This window comes from Chlorocebus sabaeus, chromosome 18 (genome assembly GCF_047675955.1).
Source record: "Chlorocebus sabaeus isolate Y175 chromosome 18, mChlSab1.0.hap1, whole genome shotgun sequence".
In the NCBI taxonomy this organism is placed as follows: domain Eukaryota; kingdom Metazoa; phylum Chordata; class Mammalia; order Primates; family Cercopithecidae; genus Chlorocebus; species Chlorocebus sabaeus.
In genome coordinates this window covers 56,583,380-56,602,804 of record NC_132921.1, presented here as the reverse complement: position 1 = coordinate 56,602,804, position 19,425 = coordinate 56,583,380, and the positions used below count along the sequence as shown (strand labels likewise).

The 19,425-nt window shown below is 38.9% G+C and overlaps 1 protein-coding gene across 3 annotated transcripts in view; it reads left to right on the top strand.

Annotated features, from left to right (window-relative positions):
- TAF4B (TATA-box binding protein associated factor 4b) overlaps positions 1-19,425 on the top strand; it is a 165,369-nt gene that overhangs the window by 96,074 nt on the left and 49,870 nt on the right. For all 3 annotated transcript variants that reach the window (XM_037982427.2, XM_037982426.2, XM_007974399.3), the window contains one exon: positions 6,240-6,296. In XM_037982427.2, coding sequence (XP_037838355.2) covers positions 6,240-6,296 — 57 coding nt within the window. The remainder of the gene's footprint in view (positions 1-6,239; positions 6,297-19,425) is intronic.

The following is a 19,425-nucleotide window of genomic DNA, read 5'->3' as shown; positions in this document are numbered from 1 at the left end:
CTTTCCCTCTGTTCCTCTCTTCTTCCCTTCCCCACTTTCTCTCTTCCTCCCTTTCTTTCTTCCTCTCCCCTCCTACCTTTCTTTCCTCGTTCTCTTTCTCTTTCCTTTTCTTTTGTTTTTCTTTTTCTTTTTGAGACAGAGTCTCACTCTGTCACTAATTTGGAGTACAGTGGCTTGCTGCAGCGTTCACCTCTCAGGCTCAAGCAATCCTCCCACCTCAGCTTCTTAAGTAGCTGGGACTATAGGCACACACCACCACGCCTGGCTAAATTTTGATTTTTTTGTAGAGACAGAATCTCCCTACAGTGCTCAAGCTGGTCTCAAATTCCTAGACTCAAGCAGTCCTCCTGCCTCAGCCTCCCAAGGTGCTGGAATTACAGGCATGAGACACTGTGCCCAGCCATTTTTCTTTTCTTAAGTTTTTTGAAAGTAGTCTTCAGACATCATGTACCCCCACTCCTGAACATTTTCATATGTAACACTATCATCTAATGCACAGCACCCATTCTGATTTCACTAGCTGGCTCAACCATGTCTCTCTTTCATGGTCTGTTTTCCCATTCAGGAATTTGTGTTTCATATAGTTGTCATCTCATTTCAGATTCTTTTAGGGTTTCTCAGTCTTTCTCTTTTATGCCCTTGACAGTTGTCAATAGTATAAGCCTAACTTTCTGTAGGATGACTTTCAACCAGGGCTCGTCTGATATTTCCTTATGATTTGACTTAGGTCAAGCATGCTTGGCAGGAATGCACAGAAATGCTACACTCTTCCAAGCTGATCATATCAAAAGGGTCATATTGGTACCTACTAGTTCTCTCCATTTTAAACTTGCCATCTCCCACACTTCTTGTTTTTTATTTTTATTTTTTTGAGACAGGGTCTCGCTTTGTTGCCCAGACTAGAGTGCAGTGGTGTGATCACTGCTCACTGCAGCCTTGACCTCTTGGGCTTAAGCAATCCTCCCATCTTAGCCCCCCAAGTAGTTGGGACTACAGGCACATGCCACCACACCTGGATAAATTTTTTAGTTTTTTTTTAGAGATAGAGTCTCACTATATTGCCCAGCCTCATTTTTCCCTTTGTAATCAATTAGTTTTTTCATAGGAAGGCATTCTAAGCTCATGCCAATATACAATTCCTCATCAAACCTCCATTTGTTAACCATAGCATCTGTTGTGATGTCTGCCTAAATCAGCTACCTCTGTCATGGTTGCGAAATGTCAAATCTTTATTCCCATCAACTCTCCTCCTTTTATTAGCACCCTACCATGTGGAAGAGCTTTCTTTCTTTATTCATATTAGTATGGGCTCATGATTTCTCTTTGTCTTACTAGGTTGTAATTCATTACTGTCATTTATTTTGTTGCTCAAATTGCCCCTGAGTGGGAGACCCTTCCAGCTGGCCTTTCTATCCCTTAGTCATCCATCTTCTGTCCCTCCATCCATCACTCACTGAGCATGTCCTCACTTTCAGGCACAAGGCACTCCGGGCCCAGCTTATACTTTTCATGCTTTAGCCCTGAAATCAGTCATTTCTCTGAGAAGCCTGCCTTCTTTTCAGTTGAGGATGACATTCAGAAACCAACCTTAGGTCATACAGTATACTCATTGCTAAAAGGGTGTCATTACATGTAGGCCCTTCTCAGTGGACAGATCTAGGAAATGTATATATGGTATGTGTATATGTACACATATTTATATATACACACAAATGTCCATCTGTAACTATTTCTATATCTGTGTATGTATTATAAAACTGTGAGTTCATATGGATACCTGCAACTCCAATCCAGTGCCTCAGAGTTCTTTCTACCCTTAATCTCTCCCTGTTTGTAAAAACATTCTCCAGTCTTGAGAAACTTGGCTCCCATTATCCTTGATATATTTAACTTATGTTCTCTATCAGTTATTTAATCGATGTAACTAATCTCTCAACTAGCCATGCTGGCTGACTCCTCTGTCTGCTACTACTAAATTCCCCACCCCATTTCATTGTCTGTGTAATTGGCCACCACGCTCACAGACCCATTCCTTGATAAGACCTCCACTCCCTCACCACCTTGTATTCTTCACCACTGGCCTATACCTTCACATGCCCCAGCTCCCCGTAAGGATATGGGGCACCACAGCCTTGTCACTGTGCTGCTTCCTGCTGTCCCATATACTCAGTCCCCACAGTGACACCCACTGCACTGGGAAGAGCAGCAAGATGGGACAGAAAGATGCTCTTTCTTGAGCCTTCAAGTGTTATAAGTAAGCACTTAGTCATTGTAATGAGGTGGATTATTGGTATTTTATTTCCACTTACTGTGTTGTAAACAAGGTCATAAATTATTAAATACTAGTTTAGTTATTATTGACTATAATAATGTATTATACTTGCTCTGTATCTCCTTTGGCTTTTCCTTCTTTACCAGACGTCTAAATGTTGGATTTAGTAGCCTTCAATCCTATGCCACCTTCTCTGTCTTCATTCCCTCTTAAGTTTGTATCTCCATTTCAGCATGCATTACGAAAATCTGTACTCATACCATTAACTCCCTACTTGTCATGACTTCATTGGCTAATAGTTACTTCAAAATTGATATGTCCAAAACAGCTCCTGTTATTCCTCCCCCCTAAATACCTTTTACTCTTACAGATTTTCTTGACTCAATAAATGACACCGCCGTCTTCCCAGACATTCAAACTGAAAAACATAGGCATCATCTTTAACTCCATTCTGTGTCTCCTCTCTCCCCACATCCAAACCACCTCCTATATTATTTCTAAAATGTATCCAACTTTTCTTCATCACTATTGTCATTACTCTAGTCTAATTCATCTTTCACTTGGACTTTTATACTATCTTCTAAGTAACCTTCTTTTCCTTCTACAATCCATTCTTCTATTTCTCCTACTATGGTCAGAATGTTTTTATAACAAATCATGTGTGTCTCTTTTGCTTAAAAGCTTTCAGTGGCTTCCTGTTGCACTTAAAATGTAAACTTCCTACCAAATTTTAAAAGGCCTTATGTTATTTGGCACCCACCTACCTCTCTGAGCTTGCCTTGTCACCTACTCTGCTCCAGGCACACTGACCTTTCTGATCCTTGAATGTGCCAAACTTGTGCCCAACTTAGGATATTAGACTTTTAACTAGGCATGTTGAATTGACCATTGAGTTCTCTTCCCCTAAATCTGCTTTTTCTTAGATCTCTACACTCTTAGAAAGTTGTAGTTACCATCCTCCAAGATGGTTGGGCCAAAATCCCAGGAGTCATCCTTGATTCCTCTCTTCACTTCATCACCGACATCCATCCTGTCAACAAATCTGATCAGTTTTACCTGCAAAGATATGTTTAGAATGCAACCATTTATTATCTTCTGTGCTTTGATGCTAGTCCACGCTGCCCTTATCTTTCCGGTCAGCCTCTTCTTCACAACAGTTGTTTTAGGGCAGTCTACAAATTGCTCTGTGTGCCTTTGCATTCAATCTTGGATCCCTACAGTGCATTCTCTACAGAGTGGCCAGAGCCTTTTTTTTATTTTTTATTTTTTATTAAAGTGTTACATCAGTGGCATCTCACCCCTGTGCTCCTAACACGCCAGTGGATTTTTGTTGTTGTTGTTGTTTTTGAGATGGAGTTTTGCTGTTGTTGCCCAGGCTAGAGTGCAATGGTGTGGTCTTGGTTCACTCCTACCTCCGCCTCCCGAGTTCAAGCATTTCTCCTGCCTCAACTTCCCAAGTAGCTGGGATTACAGGCACCCGCCACCATGCCTGGCTACTTTTTGTATTTTTAGTAGAGACGGGGTTTTACCATGTTGGCCAGGGTGGTCTCGAACTCCTGACCTTTGGTGATCTGCCTGCCTCAGCCTCCCAAAGTGCTGGGATTACAGGTGTGAGCCACCATGCCCAGCCCAGTGGATTGTTTTTATAGCTAGAATTAAACCCCCAATTCCTTATCATGGCCTACAAGGCAACACATGATCTCCAGCCTTTCTCTTTCAACTTTTTTCTATGCTTCAGCCACATGGGCCATCTTTCTTTCCTCGAGTATGTTCTCATTTTAAGGCTTTAGCACTTACTGTCCCTTCTGCTTGGAATGTTTTCCTCCAGATCTTTGCATGACTACATCTTTTTTGTCATTTAGATCTCTACTCAAATATCACTTCTCATAGATGTCTTCCTTACCGTCCTAGCTAAAGAAGTACACACGACACTTCTCTTTCCATCACATTATTCTATTTTCTTTATTTTTGTTTTTAATTTGATTTTTAAATTATATATATTTTATTTTTAAATTGTTATTATTATTATCTTTTTTTTTTTTGGAGATAGGGTCTCGCTCTGTTACCCAGGCTGGAGTGCAATGGCCCCATCTCAGCTCACTGCAAGCTCTGCCTCCTGGGTTCAAACGATTCTTGGGTCTCAGCCTCCCAAATAGCTGGGACTACAGATGCATGCCACCATGCCCAAATTAAATTTATTTTATTTCGAAACAGGGTCTCATTCAGTTGCTCAGGCTGGAATGCAGTGGCATGATAATAGCTCTCTGCAGGCCTTGATCTCCCAGGCTCAAGCAGTCTACCCACCCACCTCAGCCTGCTGAGTAGCTGGGACTGTAGGCACGAGTCACTACGCCTGGCTAATTTTTTAAATTTTTAGTAGAAATGGGGTCTTGCTGCATTACACAGGCTGGTCTTGGACTTGAGCTCAAACAGTTCTCCCACCTTGACCTCCCAAAGTACTGGGATTACAGATGTGAGCCACTGCCTCTGGCCTATTTAATTTCCTTTACAGCACTTAACAGTGTCAGCAATTATTTGTTTTGTATTTTTGCCCATCACTAATATTTTGCATATCATAAATGTGTTTCATTTTTATAAAATTATTTATTTTTCTCTTCTTAAAATGTAAGTTACTTGAGTTACTACAGTTCCTTTATCATCTGTCTCCAAGGGCTAGAACAGTGGCACACAGAGTAGAATCTGTACTATGGATGACCAGTATAAATATTGGATGACTGACAAAGGCTTGATACCGAAATGTGCCCATTTTATGTTGGGGCAAAATATTATATACACACCCACATATATGTATATACATAATGCATATTTTAATATAAATACATATATACACAGACTCATTCTCCGGTGAGACTATAACTAGAATAATAAAAGAGTTTATCATTGGCTTGAAATGAAATTTTCTTAGTAGATTGGGAACTAAAATGAAGAAAAATTTTACCAGCTTTGGGTTGAATTTTGTGTAGATATTTAAGATTTTTGAAATTAGTAGGCACTCAAATTAAAGATTGTCTCTTATATTTTCCTTTAACCAAAGGTTCTGGTAAATCAATAAATGTATCAGGTAAACTTAGTAAATATGAAAATACTTTTAGCTTTTATTTAGTTAGCTATCTAGTTAATAGGTTAGTTAGCCAAGGTTGCATTTTATGGAACAAATACTCAGATTTATAAGCAGTTAAATAACTTTGTCATGATGAGAAAAAAGAATATGCATATCCTAAACATGTTTTCCAGTGGACTGATGTTCATGGTGTCAGAAATAAAGTTCCTTACCCTTTGTTCCATCATAGCTTGATATATAGAAAGCAACTCTCTTCTTATGCCAGTCCTGTACTATGGAAGGCGACATCCAATAAACAATTATTGAACATGGTGCACAGCATTCTATTAAGTGCTATAGAGGACCCAAAGATGATAAGATATTTTAATTAAAATACTGAGATGTATTTTCTACTTACAATTTTAGAAATTATACCTTTAAAGAGAGAGATTTCGTTCAAGGTTAGTCAGGTTCTTGATTTTAGTAGTCTTTGAAATACTGTGTGTTTTCCCAAGTGGCTTCACCTGAAGATCAGCCAGTATTGATTGTTTTTATTCATTTAAACCAACAATTATTCTTTTTTTCTTTTCCTTCATACGTACCACCAATTTTTTAGTTTTCAGTGTTCCTACAAGAACAACGTCATGCCTCAACTGGACCTGACTGACATTGTTAGCATCATTTTCAGTATAAGCTTCCTCCAGGCTAGAACTGCAGCAGCCAGCCCAGATGATGAGGGGGCGGGGGAAACCAGGGTAGGAGTGCAGCTAGACTGGATTGAGGCATTTTCCCCTGGAGCTAAGATATTCAATCACAAGAGAAAATTGTCGTTTATTAAATATTTAATGGCAGCTTTGGTGTTTAGATACTAGTAATTTCTACTAAAATTTTCTTTTCCTTTGATAGAGTCGTTCTAATAAAGAAGATCCAGAACAGCTGAGATTAAAGCAGAAAGCCAAAGAGGTAGGACTTTCAAGTTACCATGCTTGTCTTTGTGTTTGAGGGAAGGTTGGCAGCTCTCTCCTGGCAATTAGGTCAGGGTTTATTTTGCTGTTGCATACCATTTGCAGAAGCCTTGGGGAAGGACAGGAACTGCTAAAGGCAAGGGCAGTACTTCAAATGAGGTCAATGAGTTATGTGCTCTCTTTTTAAAATTTATTTTCAAGGCTTAGGCCTGTCTCGAAATGGGTCTTTGTAAACTACAGCAGTATACTTGGAGGAATATAATGTGAGATTTTAAAAAAAAGAAACTTTTGAGATTTAGCATCTGGGATAGTACAATAGGCTACATTTTTCCAGGGTAATTGTTCGTTTTGTAAATCTGATACTGCTTATAATTCTTTGGCTGGGAGGCGGTACTGGGATTTAGTTTTAAATGGAAAATGCCTCTGGCTTTTAATTTTCTAGGCCCAGCAGTTTTCTGTTCTGGAATGGAGCCCTTGTTTCACACAGTTCATGTTTAGCTGCAGGGGTTTTAGTTTATAGCTTAGACTGGTTAAGCTTTTACTCCCAGAGGCCTCTGCATAGCAACTGTAGAAATCAACAAATAAGTTCATTTATGTCTGCAGCCTCCTCTCAGTAGCTGACTTTTTACATTTCCCAATATCCATTTCCTGACTTTTCTAGCCCCAGAGAAAAAAGCTCCACTAATTGGAGCTTATTTTAATTGAGCCTTAATATTGGATCTCACTGGAGTTGCCCCCAGAGCTGCTGAGAACAGAATGAAATGAAAGTACCTAAGGTTGAAGATGCGGTGTGTGTATGGGTGTGTGTGTGAAATTTTTCACTTGACCTACAGATTCTTTTCCCTCCTGAATAAATCATCAAGCCTGTTCACATTTCTGATTAAGGATCTGACAGCAGACGATAATAAAGACAATTGAGGTGTGAGACGTGTGATATGGAGCTGAAGAAATTGGTTTCTATAGTTACTTCACTGATTTCATGCAATTTTTAAGGATCTTTGTGCTAAATAAGAGTGATTTTCTGAGCAACCTTTTCCCTTAACTGTGCCTCTTGAACTATGAAATTTGTTGTTGCTTAACATTGCTGCAGTTGGCTCCTAGGTGCCAGCAGCAGCAGGTTATTTATGAATGTTTTAAAGGCCCTTATTGTTTGGATTGATGTAGGAATTGAGGCAAAACAAGTGGAAATCTAGTAAGATTCTTACAATCAGTGTGGTGTGTTTTCATTAACAGAGAGAAGGAAAATACTTGAACTCTGGGTGGAGGGATTTCAGGATTGGGACAGGGAATGCTGGAAAGGGAGAAGGCTTTAAAAAGTTGAAAGGAGAAACATTTTATTTTCAGCAACAAAATATTCCTCATACTGATGTCTTTCCAGTGGAAAATATGTGTAAAAATATTAGTATGAGAACTGTACCGATAATTCTCTTTAAGCAAACCTGGCATGCAGATATTAGGGATGGGCAACCTAACGTTGCTCTGAATCATGAGTATCCCACCTTGTTTTAATTAAGGACTGACTAGATGCTTATCTTCTAATTGCATTCCCTTTTTGGAAAATATGCAACAGAAAGCTTATCCTTTTAACCTTACCCTGTCTGTCCCCCCTTCGTAAACCTTCATAAGCATCTGAATCTTAGATTAATTTTTCCTTCAACTTTGTATGGGATGGTTTTGTTTTTGTTTGCGTTTTATTTTAGTATGTTGTTTAATAATTCCCTAAGGGATGAATAGGTGGACAACATTTTTCAAAGAAAACTGTGAGAGGAAATGTACCAAAAAAATGCCTCTCTTAATGAGAACAGGTGGTAGCAAACCTGTGTTTTTCTCTTCCTTTGCACCTCCATTTATTTCTTTTTCCAAGCAAGATTAAAGGAACTCAATATAACTTCTTTCCAAAATATTTTGAAAGTTTTCTAGTTGCTTCCTATCATAAATCCTCTTTGATCAAAAAAAGGAATCAAATACATTGGCCCCTTTCCAAGAACAGAGCCACTCTGTATTGCAAATGTTTGGTGAAAGTCAAATATTGTCATTTTTGTCATCCTTCTGACCCCTCGAGTTCTTAATAACTTGAGTGTTCTAAGGGGCTCTAGTTCAGAATCAGATACACAGTGATAGTGTATTTTGTTTGATTGCGTAAATATTGACCTTTTTTTTTTTTTTTTTTTTTTAATGAGATGGAGTCTTGCTTTGTCGCCCAGGCTGGAGTGCAGTGGCACGATCTCAGCTCAGGCAACCTCTGCCTGCCAGGTTCAGGTGATTCTCTGGCCTCAGCCTCCCGAGTAGCTGGGATTAGAGGCACGTACCGCTGCATCCAGCTAATTTTTGTATTTTTAGTAGAGATGGGGTTTCACCATGTTGGCCAGGCTGGTCTGAAACTCCTGAACTCAGGTGATCTACCTGCCTCAGCCTCCCAAAGGGCTGGAATTACAGGAGTGAGCCACCGTGCCCGGCTGACCATATCTTAATATTGAGTTGGATTGCTTGCTTGTATGGTAATTTGTGAGGTTAGCATTTAGGATGCATTAATCACTATCATGCTGGTATAAACTATGATGCTTTGGTGTATGAATTTTTGGTATTTGGCTGTCTGAGAAGTTTTCTTTGTTCACTCATGAATTTTTTTTTTTTAGCACAACAGCCTTATGCTTGCTTGATTTAGAACTGATTTGTTTTCCCTTTCAAACCTACCTACCAGGCTTGTCATAGAAAAAAGATTACTGGCTATCTTATAAATGCAGAACTTCGAAGAACTGTTTACAGAAGCTGTAGGGTTTCTTTATGCTGAGAAATGTTTCAGCAATGATATTTCTCATATAAATATTAAAAATCACAATCTGAATCCCCTTCATTCATAATCTTATCCATATTTGCTTTCAACTGACTAGAATTCTTAAGCCATGTGTAGTGGCTTACACCTGTAATCCTATCACTTTGGGAGGCTGACATGGGTGGATCACCTGAGCTTAGGAGTTCGAGACCAGCCTGGGCAACATGGTGAAACCCTGTCTTTTCTAAAAATACGAAAAATTAGCTGGACTTGGTGGCGCACACCTGTAATCCCAGTTACTTGGGAGTCTGAGACATAAGAATCGCTTGAATCTGGGTGGCAGAGGTTGCAGTGAGCTGACATGGTGCCACTGAACTGACTCCAGCATGGGTGACAGAGTGAGACTCTGTCTCAGAAAAAAGTAACTATAGTTTTTTTTTTTTCTTTTTTTTTTTTTTGTGAGACGGAATTTCACTCTTGTTGCCTAGGCTAGAGTGCAAGGGCACGATCTCGGCTCACTGCAACCTCTGCCTCCCGGGTTCAAGAGAGTCTCCTGCCTCAGCCTCCCGAGTAGCTGAGATTACAGGCATGTGCCACCACGCCTGACTAATTTTGTATTTTTAGTAGAGATGGGGTTTCTCCATGTTGGTCGGGCTGGTTTTGAACTCCCGACTTCAGGTGATCCTCCTGCCTCAGCCTCCCAAAGTGCTGGGATTACAGGCATGAGCTACTGCACCCGGATCATTTCTCCTGTAGTTTTTCTTTCCTCTGGTAAAGTTTTAGAGGCTCTTCATCTTTGCATTCCAGATGTAAGGACAAATTGTGTTAAACTGGACAGGTTTTTAAAAAGTATCAAATAATTTCTTTTCATTCTTCCTATCGACTTCTTCTGATTTTGTCATTCTCATTTGGCACTTAAAAACAGACTGCCTTTGGATTGGCCTCCAACCCAGTCTTATTCCATTGAAGAAGTCCCTGCTGCATGGTGCTCCTATTGACCTGACAGGTTATCTATTTAAAAACCAGCTGATATGTCTGTGGATATTCCTGTAATTCAAACGTTTTATTTTCAACTTAGAGACTGTCTTCTTTCCCTTTCTCTGTTGCCTGAAAAAACATAAGCATCCTTTCTCTTTTTCTCGCTATTATAACTTTATATTTTCTATACTAGCCCTTTCAAATTCTGAAATTTTTATGATTTTTCTAGATACTTTTCCTAAAATATAAGTACTGGCATTCTTCCATTTTGCCATCTCTTTGTGAAAGTTTTTTTAGTTGGTTTGTTTTTGTTTTTGAGAAGGGTCTCACTCTGTCACCCAGGCTGGAGTGCAGTGACACAATCTGAGCTCACTGCAGCTTTGACCTCTCGGGCTCAAGCGCTCCTCCTACCTCAGCCTACCAAGTGTTTGAGACCACAGGCACATGCCACCACACCTGGCTAATTTTTAAAATTTTTTGGAGAGTCGGGGTCTCCCAGTGTTGTCTAGGCTGATCTCGATCTTGTGACCTGAAGATTTGGCCTCTTGAACTGCCATAGTTCATTTATTATCCAATTATCATTCATTAGGTTCTCTTGGAACCATGAAAGCCTCACTAGTTTCCTTCTGCCTCAGCCTCCATAAGTTCTGGGATTACAGGCGTGAGCGACTGTGCCCTGCTGAATTTTTTTTTTAATACATGGATTACTAATTGCTAAACTCTAACTTCAGACAAGCAGGCATATTTTTATATAATGCAGCCGCAAACTTGTATGATATATGTGTTATGTGTCCTAGATTAAAATCTAGCCCTCACTATTTTCTTTTCTTAGCACATCATCCAGAATTTTGTAGAGCTATTTGTCTGAATTTGCAGTTCAAACATTTTGATTTGATGGTTGTATATTTTGTGACCCTTATTTCCTTTTGAATTTCTTCTTTCTCCTTTGGGAAATGTGAGTTCAATGCGTCTGTGCAGAGTGAGACAAAGAATTCATTTATTTTCTTTTTACCAATTCCTAGCATTCCACTTTGATTTGTTATCGGATGGTGAGGGAGAAAAAGGAAATCAAGACCTAATGGTATATTTGCTTCACAATGTAACCTGTAGGAACTGGGAAAAAGAATAAATACTAAATGACTAAAATGTAGACCAGATTAGAAGCCTTGTATCCTAAAGTTTTTGGGATTTTTGTTTATAGAAAATATAGGTTATAAAAACTGTTGGTACAATTCATCATAAAACATTGTACAATAAATAAAATACTGAATCATAAGGCTCATTACTGATTAGAAAATATTTAGGCGTGAGAACAGCACAGTATATTTTTAAAATGAAATTTGAAAATATATGAAGTCAATGAAAGGTGATAGTTAGGCAAACTATTAAATTATATCAGTTTGTATTTAGACTTCATGCAAGTTCTACTTGGCCAGAACTCATAGAGTACTGGACAGGGACAAATGAAACTTGTCACAAAAAGTACATTCTAGCAGTCAAATTAATACAGCAAGAGGACGACATTCTTAAAATGACAAGTTATAAAGAACTTGTGTATGACAGCAGAGAAACAGATTGAAAGGTTTCACAGCACTGATAGTGTAGGACAGTGGTTCTCAAACGTTGACATGCATAAAATTATCTGGAGAGCTTGTTAAAATACAGATTGCTAGGTCCCACAACCAGAGTTTATAATACTGTAGTAGGTCTAGGGTAGGACCTGAAAATGGGATTTCCAATAAATGACCAGATGTTGCTGCTTTTGCTGCTGCTGCTCTGTACTGAGAACCTTTGATCTAGGATGAGAAAGAAGGGGGGCTTTAAAATTTGTCACTTTTATTTTCCCACTAACTAAATGGTCAAAATACTGTGATTTGGGAATCTGAGATTTGGCCTCTTGAACTGTCATAGTTCATTTATCATCCAATTATCATTCATTAGGTTCTCTTGGAACCATGAAAGCCTCACTAGGTTTCCTTCATGGATATTTTTACAAGATAACTTTAATGGTAGTATTTCTTTACTGGTATACCTTAAATGGAAAAGAAAATATCAGAGATCCATAAGAAGATTGCATGCATACTTTTTTTTTGATGTGTAGGATCTGTGTGCTTTGAGAGACTTATTACTCTCTTAGTAGAAAGATGCCTATTTAAAAAAATATAGCATTGAACTGGAAGTAAAGTATCTTGATTCTAGATTCAGCCTGCCATTATCGAGAGCTTGTTTTGGGGAAAGTTACTTTAATTCTTTGAACTTACCTCTGTTTCTTTGTATTTAAAATGAATTTAACAATTCCTGCTCTGCTTATATTACAAGATTGTCATAATTTAGGGGAAGGCGAGGCATAAAAGAAAAAAACAGTAGCTTATAAACATTAACTGTAGGAACATTTAAGGTAGATGTCATTGAGCTCTTAGACTTAAGTTTGAGATAGACCATGAATATGTTATTTCTTTCTTTCCAGAGGACTGAAAAGAAAATGAGAAGAAAAAAGAGTGTAAGGGTGACAACTGAAAAAAAATTTTTTGTAATACAGAATAACTGTAGCACATTAATATTTTACACAATTTATAAATCAAATGTTATTGGTTTAAATTAAAGAGAGAAGGTGGCTAATTGAGATTATGAGGAATATACTTTTTTTTTTTTTTCAGGAAGGTAGGGATGAATGAGTAGTGTTGACCAACAAGACACCAGAGTTTACATATCAAATTCCAGGAATCTCAGATGTTCTGGACAGTGCCCTGGTATTGTAATAACCAGCCTTAGTGGTTGGGAGAAAAAAAAAAAAGATTCTAAACTGTTTGATTTGGTGGAATGACTGCTAACAATTGTCTTTGAGGGCTTAAAAAAGATCTTGTATTCCGGTTGTGGTATCCTTGAAGTTAAGATAAGGTGGAATGGTGATTTTTTAAAAATTTGCAACTTGCTTTTTGGTTCCCTTGACTTAAGATTCAGCTGTTAATATTTAGGAGTTTGTTTTTTTTTTTTCCTGTTTGTTTTGTTTATTTTAGCATTTAACCTTACATTCCCTGGTAAACTTGTTCTTTTAAGTAATGATTCAGATGTAATTATAAGCATTGTTAAGAATTTTAGAGTTTGATCCATGAAATTTTCCAAAGTGTATCTAATTCAATTTAAAGTTTTACTATTTAAAACGTTTCCACTCTTTGGTGTTAGGGTTTTATTGTTACCTCTGTGTGTACTTAACTTTCATTGTGAAATCTAAGCAAGACATTATTCTTAGTTCTTTGTATCCTGAGTTCAAAACCTGGTGTGATATACTTTGTTTCTCTTATTTGTTTAGATTTTTTCATACATTCCTATTCGGTGGTGTGATTATTTTCATTGCTACTAACACTTTCCTTAAGCAGAGAAAGAAACACATTTTTTGATTTCCTATATTGTCTATGTCATAACTATCTAGATAAATTTGGTTCTTCCTGTTAAATGTGTCCCTGTTCCTGTCCAGCCTGTCAGCTGATATGAAACTTGGTTTATTCATTCTTCAGCTAGGGCCTCTGATTCTGCTTAATCTTTTGGTTTCTGTTTTCAATTTTTCTTTTGTTCTTGAAAATTATGTGCTTAGCATCAAGAAATACCTCTATTGAACTTTACCTCTGAGAACTTGTGTGATCTTCAAAGTAATTTCTTAATGTTTTTTGGGTCTTGATTAAAGGCTGTACTAACATGAGTTGTACTTATAAATGAAGAGATGAGTACTTAACACCAGAAATAAAATAATCTTCAATTACTGTTGCTTAGTTGCCTTCTAGGGCACTATCTTGAATTTTAGAGATTTCTTCTTCCTATCATAGAGACTGTGAAAAGAGAAATGAAGGCTTCTGCCTTTTTCATTACCCATAAAGGAAATAGTGAGCATATTCTTAAAAGAGAACCTCCCAAACCTGTTTGGTCTCTTTGGAACAAGGTGTTTGTTGCTGGTGTTGGTGAGCAAGCAAGCTTACATTTTATTAAACAAAGGCTAGTTGGTATGTAATATAACAGAAACCAATTGTCAGAATTCTGGCTAAACTATTTTTAAAGAGTTCCAGTTAAGATGGAGTAAAAACACTTCATATTTTCTCTCCCACTGAATACAACTATAAAATCTGGACAGAATGCATGGAGCAGCTATTTGAGGACATTGAAAGTTAAATAGTAAACAGATTGGGGAAGAAGATAAGAATTCAAAATACTATTTGAACTGGTGGTGAGGTTGCCACCCTCCATCCCTTACCCCCATTCTTCCTACTGCTTGATTCTAGACCTGGATACAGTCACAGAAGTGGGTGGGAAAGTGGGCTGAATCCCCAGCTGTCTGGCCAGGAGGGGCTCCAGGGAACCCGAAATTACTGGGAAGATGACAGAGAGGGAGGAGCTCAGGAAAGCAACTCCATGGATTGTGTTAAACTCCTAGATGTACTCCTGAACTACACATTTGCCATGTGTGGATCTTATTCTAATGAGCATACCAAAGCCTTTAAGAACGGGACCAACAAACCACCACCAGATCCCAGATTGACCACTGGGGGATGCACAGGGCAGATCCAGATAACATCGCGAAAGCTTTGAAAACTGAGCTGACGTTGTAGCCACAGACCACAGAAGTCACCTTGGAACCTGTGGCTTGAACCTGTGTTGATTGCATGCTAAAACAAAGGTATTAACATTCTCCAAAGGATATCTAGAATACCCAGAGCTTCATAACATAATACAGTTGACATAGGTTTGAAGTGTACAAGTCTACTTACGTGGATTTTTTTCAACCACTTGTGGATGGAAAATACACTATTTGCAGGATGCGAAACCCATGTATGTGGAGGGGCTGACTTTTCATATACACAAGTTCTGCAGGGCCAAGTGAGAACTGAATATACTTGGATTTTGGTGTACTTTGGCATCCTGTAATCAGTCCTCCATATATACCAAGGGACGACTGTATTCAAAATATTCAGGATACAATACAAAATCACTTGACATGAAGGACCAAGAATATCTCAACTCCCATAGGAAGAGACAATCAACAGGTACCAGCCCCAAGATAACATAGATGTTGGAATTATCTGACAAACACTTAAACTACTATAAAAATGTTCCAAGAAGCAAATTATAAACACTCTTGAAATGATTGGAAAAATAGAAACTCCTAGCAAAGGGCTAGAAAATATAAAGAATAAAGTTATAAAATGGAAATTTAGGAACTGAAAATGACAATAACCAAAATAAAACACATTCAGCTGAATGAGCTGAATAGCAGGATAGAAATGACAAGAGTCAGTTAACCCAGTCAAACCCAGGTTCAACTCACATCATAATCAATCTCTGAAAACTATATAGATGTAGAAAATAAAAATTTTGAAAATAACCAAGGAAAAGGACATATGTCAATAGAAGAACAATAATTGCAATAACTAGATTTCTCATTAGAAAGCAAATAGAAAACCTTTTTTTTTTTTTTTAAAGAAAAAGGGAGGAAAAAACGAGATCAGAAGAAAGTAGAGAAAAAGGAACTGTAAACTTAAAATCTTATATATCATGAAAATATCCTGCAGGAATGAAGGTGAAGAAATAAAGAAATTTTCTAAGGAAGAAAATTCACTGCCAACAGAGTTGCTATAAGACAATTAAGGATATTATTCACAATGAAATCAGATGATACCAAAGGGAAACTGAACTTCAGGAATGAAGAAAGCACAACAGAAATGGAAAGCATAAGAGACTATTCTGCTTTTGAATTAAAGTATGTTTAAGTAAAAGCAGATTTGAGGACTGACATTGGCGAGATGACTGACTAGAGATGCCTGGTGCTTGTCTCTTCTACAAAAAAGGACTGAGGCAATGAATAAACAGATAGGATTTGACTAGAATGTCAGAGAGAGCGCTGGAGTGCAGTGGGTGAATGGAGACACACCTGTAAATGATTGGAAATCCAGGAGGGCAGCATGAGGGTACCTAGCATCTGCAGTCCTATCTTCCCCACCTGGATTGGATCTGGAGTCAAGAGAGACTTCCCATTGCAGGGAAAAGGCAATCAGAATAACCTAGCCAGTCCCTGTTGCCACCACAACACGTACAGTCCTTACTACAGGAGAATCCCACAGTCCTCAAAAGCCCTGAACCCAGTTTGGAGAGCTACCGTGAATTCACACAGCTGCATTGCCCTGAATTAGGAACGCCAAGGTCAGCATTCCCAAGCTTCCATCCAGTGAACCAATGTGCTGCAGCAAAGCACCATCTTGAGAACAGGGCCACTTCTGGAGTGTTGCCTCCACAAGGTGTCAGTAGGCACTGCACTTCTCCAGCACTGGGGCTCCATCTTCATTCCACCAAGCCCACACTCATGACTCTGAGTGCCAAAACCCCAGCAGCGTGGAGGCTGGGCCCAGGATTGGCTGTCACTGGTCCTGCACAGAAGAGAAGCCAACTCATGCTGCCCTCACTTCCAGCTAGAGGAATAGTCTGGCAGTCCCACCCAAGGCGAACCTGTTCTTGAGCTGGCCAAACTGCTGCATGCCCGGGGGGCCGCCCCTTAGTGGGAGAGGCCTTCAAAGCCTCTGAGCAGCTGACAGGAGTCTATGCTAGTGGTGTAGCTACCTTCCTGTGTTCAGAGCTTGAGAAACAGTCCTGCAGTGTCCTACCCTCCACAGATAAGCCTCTGGTCTGCCCAACAGCCCTGCGCCCACAATCAGGGTCTGCAAAGCTGCTCCACTGGCAGCCACACTCAAAGGCCTGCTGAACAACCGTGAGCCCACATCTTGGGCCTGAGAGACCGAGCCATCCTCAGCAGACATGCCTTTAGGCCAGTCAGGCAGCTGTGCACCTGTGTTTTCAGCAAGAGTAACAGCCCTGTGGGCTGCTGCTTGCAGGCATGTCCTCGGGCCAGCTGAGCAACCATGTGTATGTCCTTCTGCCCAGAATAAGAGCCCCGTAGCCCAAATCCAAGCACCAAGTTGGTGGACCCACCATTTGTATGTCTATGCCTCTGACCTGAGAAACAGCCCAGTGAGCCCACACCCAGCAAAACTGCACCACCTCCACCACAAACTCAGCCCAGGCCACTGAGACATTTGCATATGTCACTAGTATGGATTACAGCTGAAGAAACTACTACACTACTGTGTCTACCTAGAACTCGACAAACTGACACCCCAACACCCATTCATACAAGTAAGTCTTTCTCTGTGAAACCTACTCTATAAAATTGGAAGAGGTGACTTTTCTACCACATGAATGGAAATCAGTGTAGGGATACATCAAACATGAAAAACCACAGATAAATATCCATGAAAAGGAACACAATAATTTTCCAATAACAGAGGCTAATCATAGGGAAGTATATAAAATGCTAGAAAAGAATTCAGAATAATAATCTTAAGTAAACTCTGTGAGATACGGAATACTGATGAATATTCAGTGAAATCAGGAAAACGATTCACAATTTGAATAGGGAAAATTTTATTTTTATTTGTGTCTTTTTTAGAGACAAGGTTTTATTTACCCAGGCTGGAGTGCAGTGTTTTGAACATAGCTTACTGTAACTTTGAAGTTCTGGGCTCAAGCCATCCTCCCGCCTCAGCTTCCTGAGTGTCTGAGACTAGAAGCATATGCCACCATGCTCCAGCTAAGTGAATGAGAAATTTAATAACAAGATAGATATCATAATAAAGAACCAAACAGAAATCCTACAGCTGTAGAATTCAATGAATGAAATAAAAAATACAGTTGAGACCTTCAACAATACACTACACCAAGCAGAAAAAAGAATTTTTGAACTTGAAGAGATTGAATCTACACAGGCAGACCAAAAAAAAAAAAAACAAAAACAAAAGAAAAGAAAAGAAGAAGAAAGCTACAGGATTTATGGGACACCATGAAGCAAACAAATATTCACATTATGGGCATTCCGGAAGGAGAAAAGAAGTGAAAAGATGTAGAAAACATATTTAATGAAATAATAGCTGAAAATTTCTCAAGTATTTGGAGAGAGACATCCAGGTTCAGGAAGCTGGAAGAACCCCAGGTGGATTCATCCCAAACAATTCCTCTCCTAGGTGCATTATAGTCAAATTGTCAAGTCAAAGTCAATTCTAAAAGCAGTAAAGGAAAAATGTCTATTCACAAATAAAGGTACTCTTATCAGATTAACAGTTGATTTCTCAGCAGAAACTATACAGGCTAGGAGAGAATGGGATACTATATTCAAAGTACTGAAAGGGAAAATTTTAAAAAACTGCCAACCAAGAATATATATGTGTGTGTATGTGTGTGTGTGTGTGTGTGTATATATATATTTTATATATACTTTATATATATACTTTTTGGTTTTTTTTTGAGATGGAGTCTCACTCTGTTGCCCAGGCTGAAATGCAGTGGCATAATCTCAGCTCACTGCAACCTCTGCCTCCCAGGTTCATGCCGTTCTCCTGCCTCAGCCTCCCAAGTAGCTGGGACTAGAGGCGCCCACTACCATGCCCGGCTAATTTTTTGTATTTTCAGTAGAGATGGGGTTTCACCGTGTTAGCCAGGATGGTCTCTATCTCCTGACCTTGTGATCTGCCCGCCTCTGCCTCCCAAAGTGCTGGGATTACAGGCGTGAGCCATCACGCCTGGCCCAGCCAAGAATATTATACCCAGCAAAACTATCCTTCAGAAATGAAGGAGAAATAAAATGTCTCACAGATAATCAAAAAATAAGGGAATTCATCACCATTAGACCAGCCCGACAAGAGATACTCAGGAGTTTTACATTTGAAAGTGAAGAAATGACAACCACCATCATGAAAGCATGTGAAGCTATAAAACTCACTGGTAGAACCAATATAGAAAAGAGAAAGAGAGAGGAATCAAACCTTATCACTACAGAAAAAGATCCACCTACACAAATAAACACTAAAAGATGAAGAAAGGAACAATGGATATACAAAGCAACCAGAAAACAATCAATAAAATGACAGCAATAAGTCTGTACCTATCAGTAATAATCCTGTGTGTAAACAGATTAAGTTCCCCATTTAAAAGATACAGACTAGTCAAATGGTTAAATAAACAAGACTCAACTGTAAGGTGCCGACGATAAATTCACTTCAGCTGTAAAGTCATACATAGACTGAAAGTGAAGAACAGGAAAAGACATTTCCACAAACAGAAACAAAAAGCTAGCAGGAGTAGCTATACTTACATGAGACAAAACAGACTTAAAGTCAAAATGGTAAAGAGACAAAGAAAGACATTATACAATAAGAGATTAATTTGGCAAGAACATATAACAATTGTGAATACATATGTGTACCCCACACTGGACCACTGAGATATATAAAGTAAATATTATTAGATCTAAAGGGAAAGATGGACCCCAATACAATAATAGTTG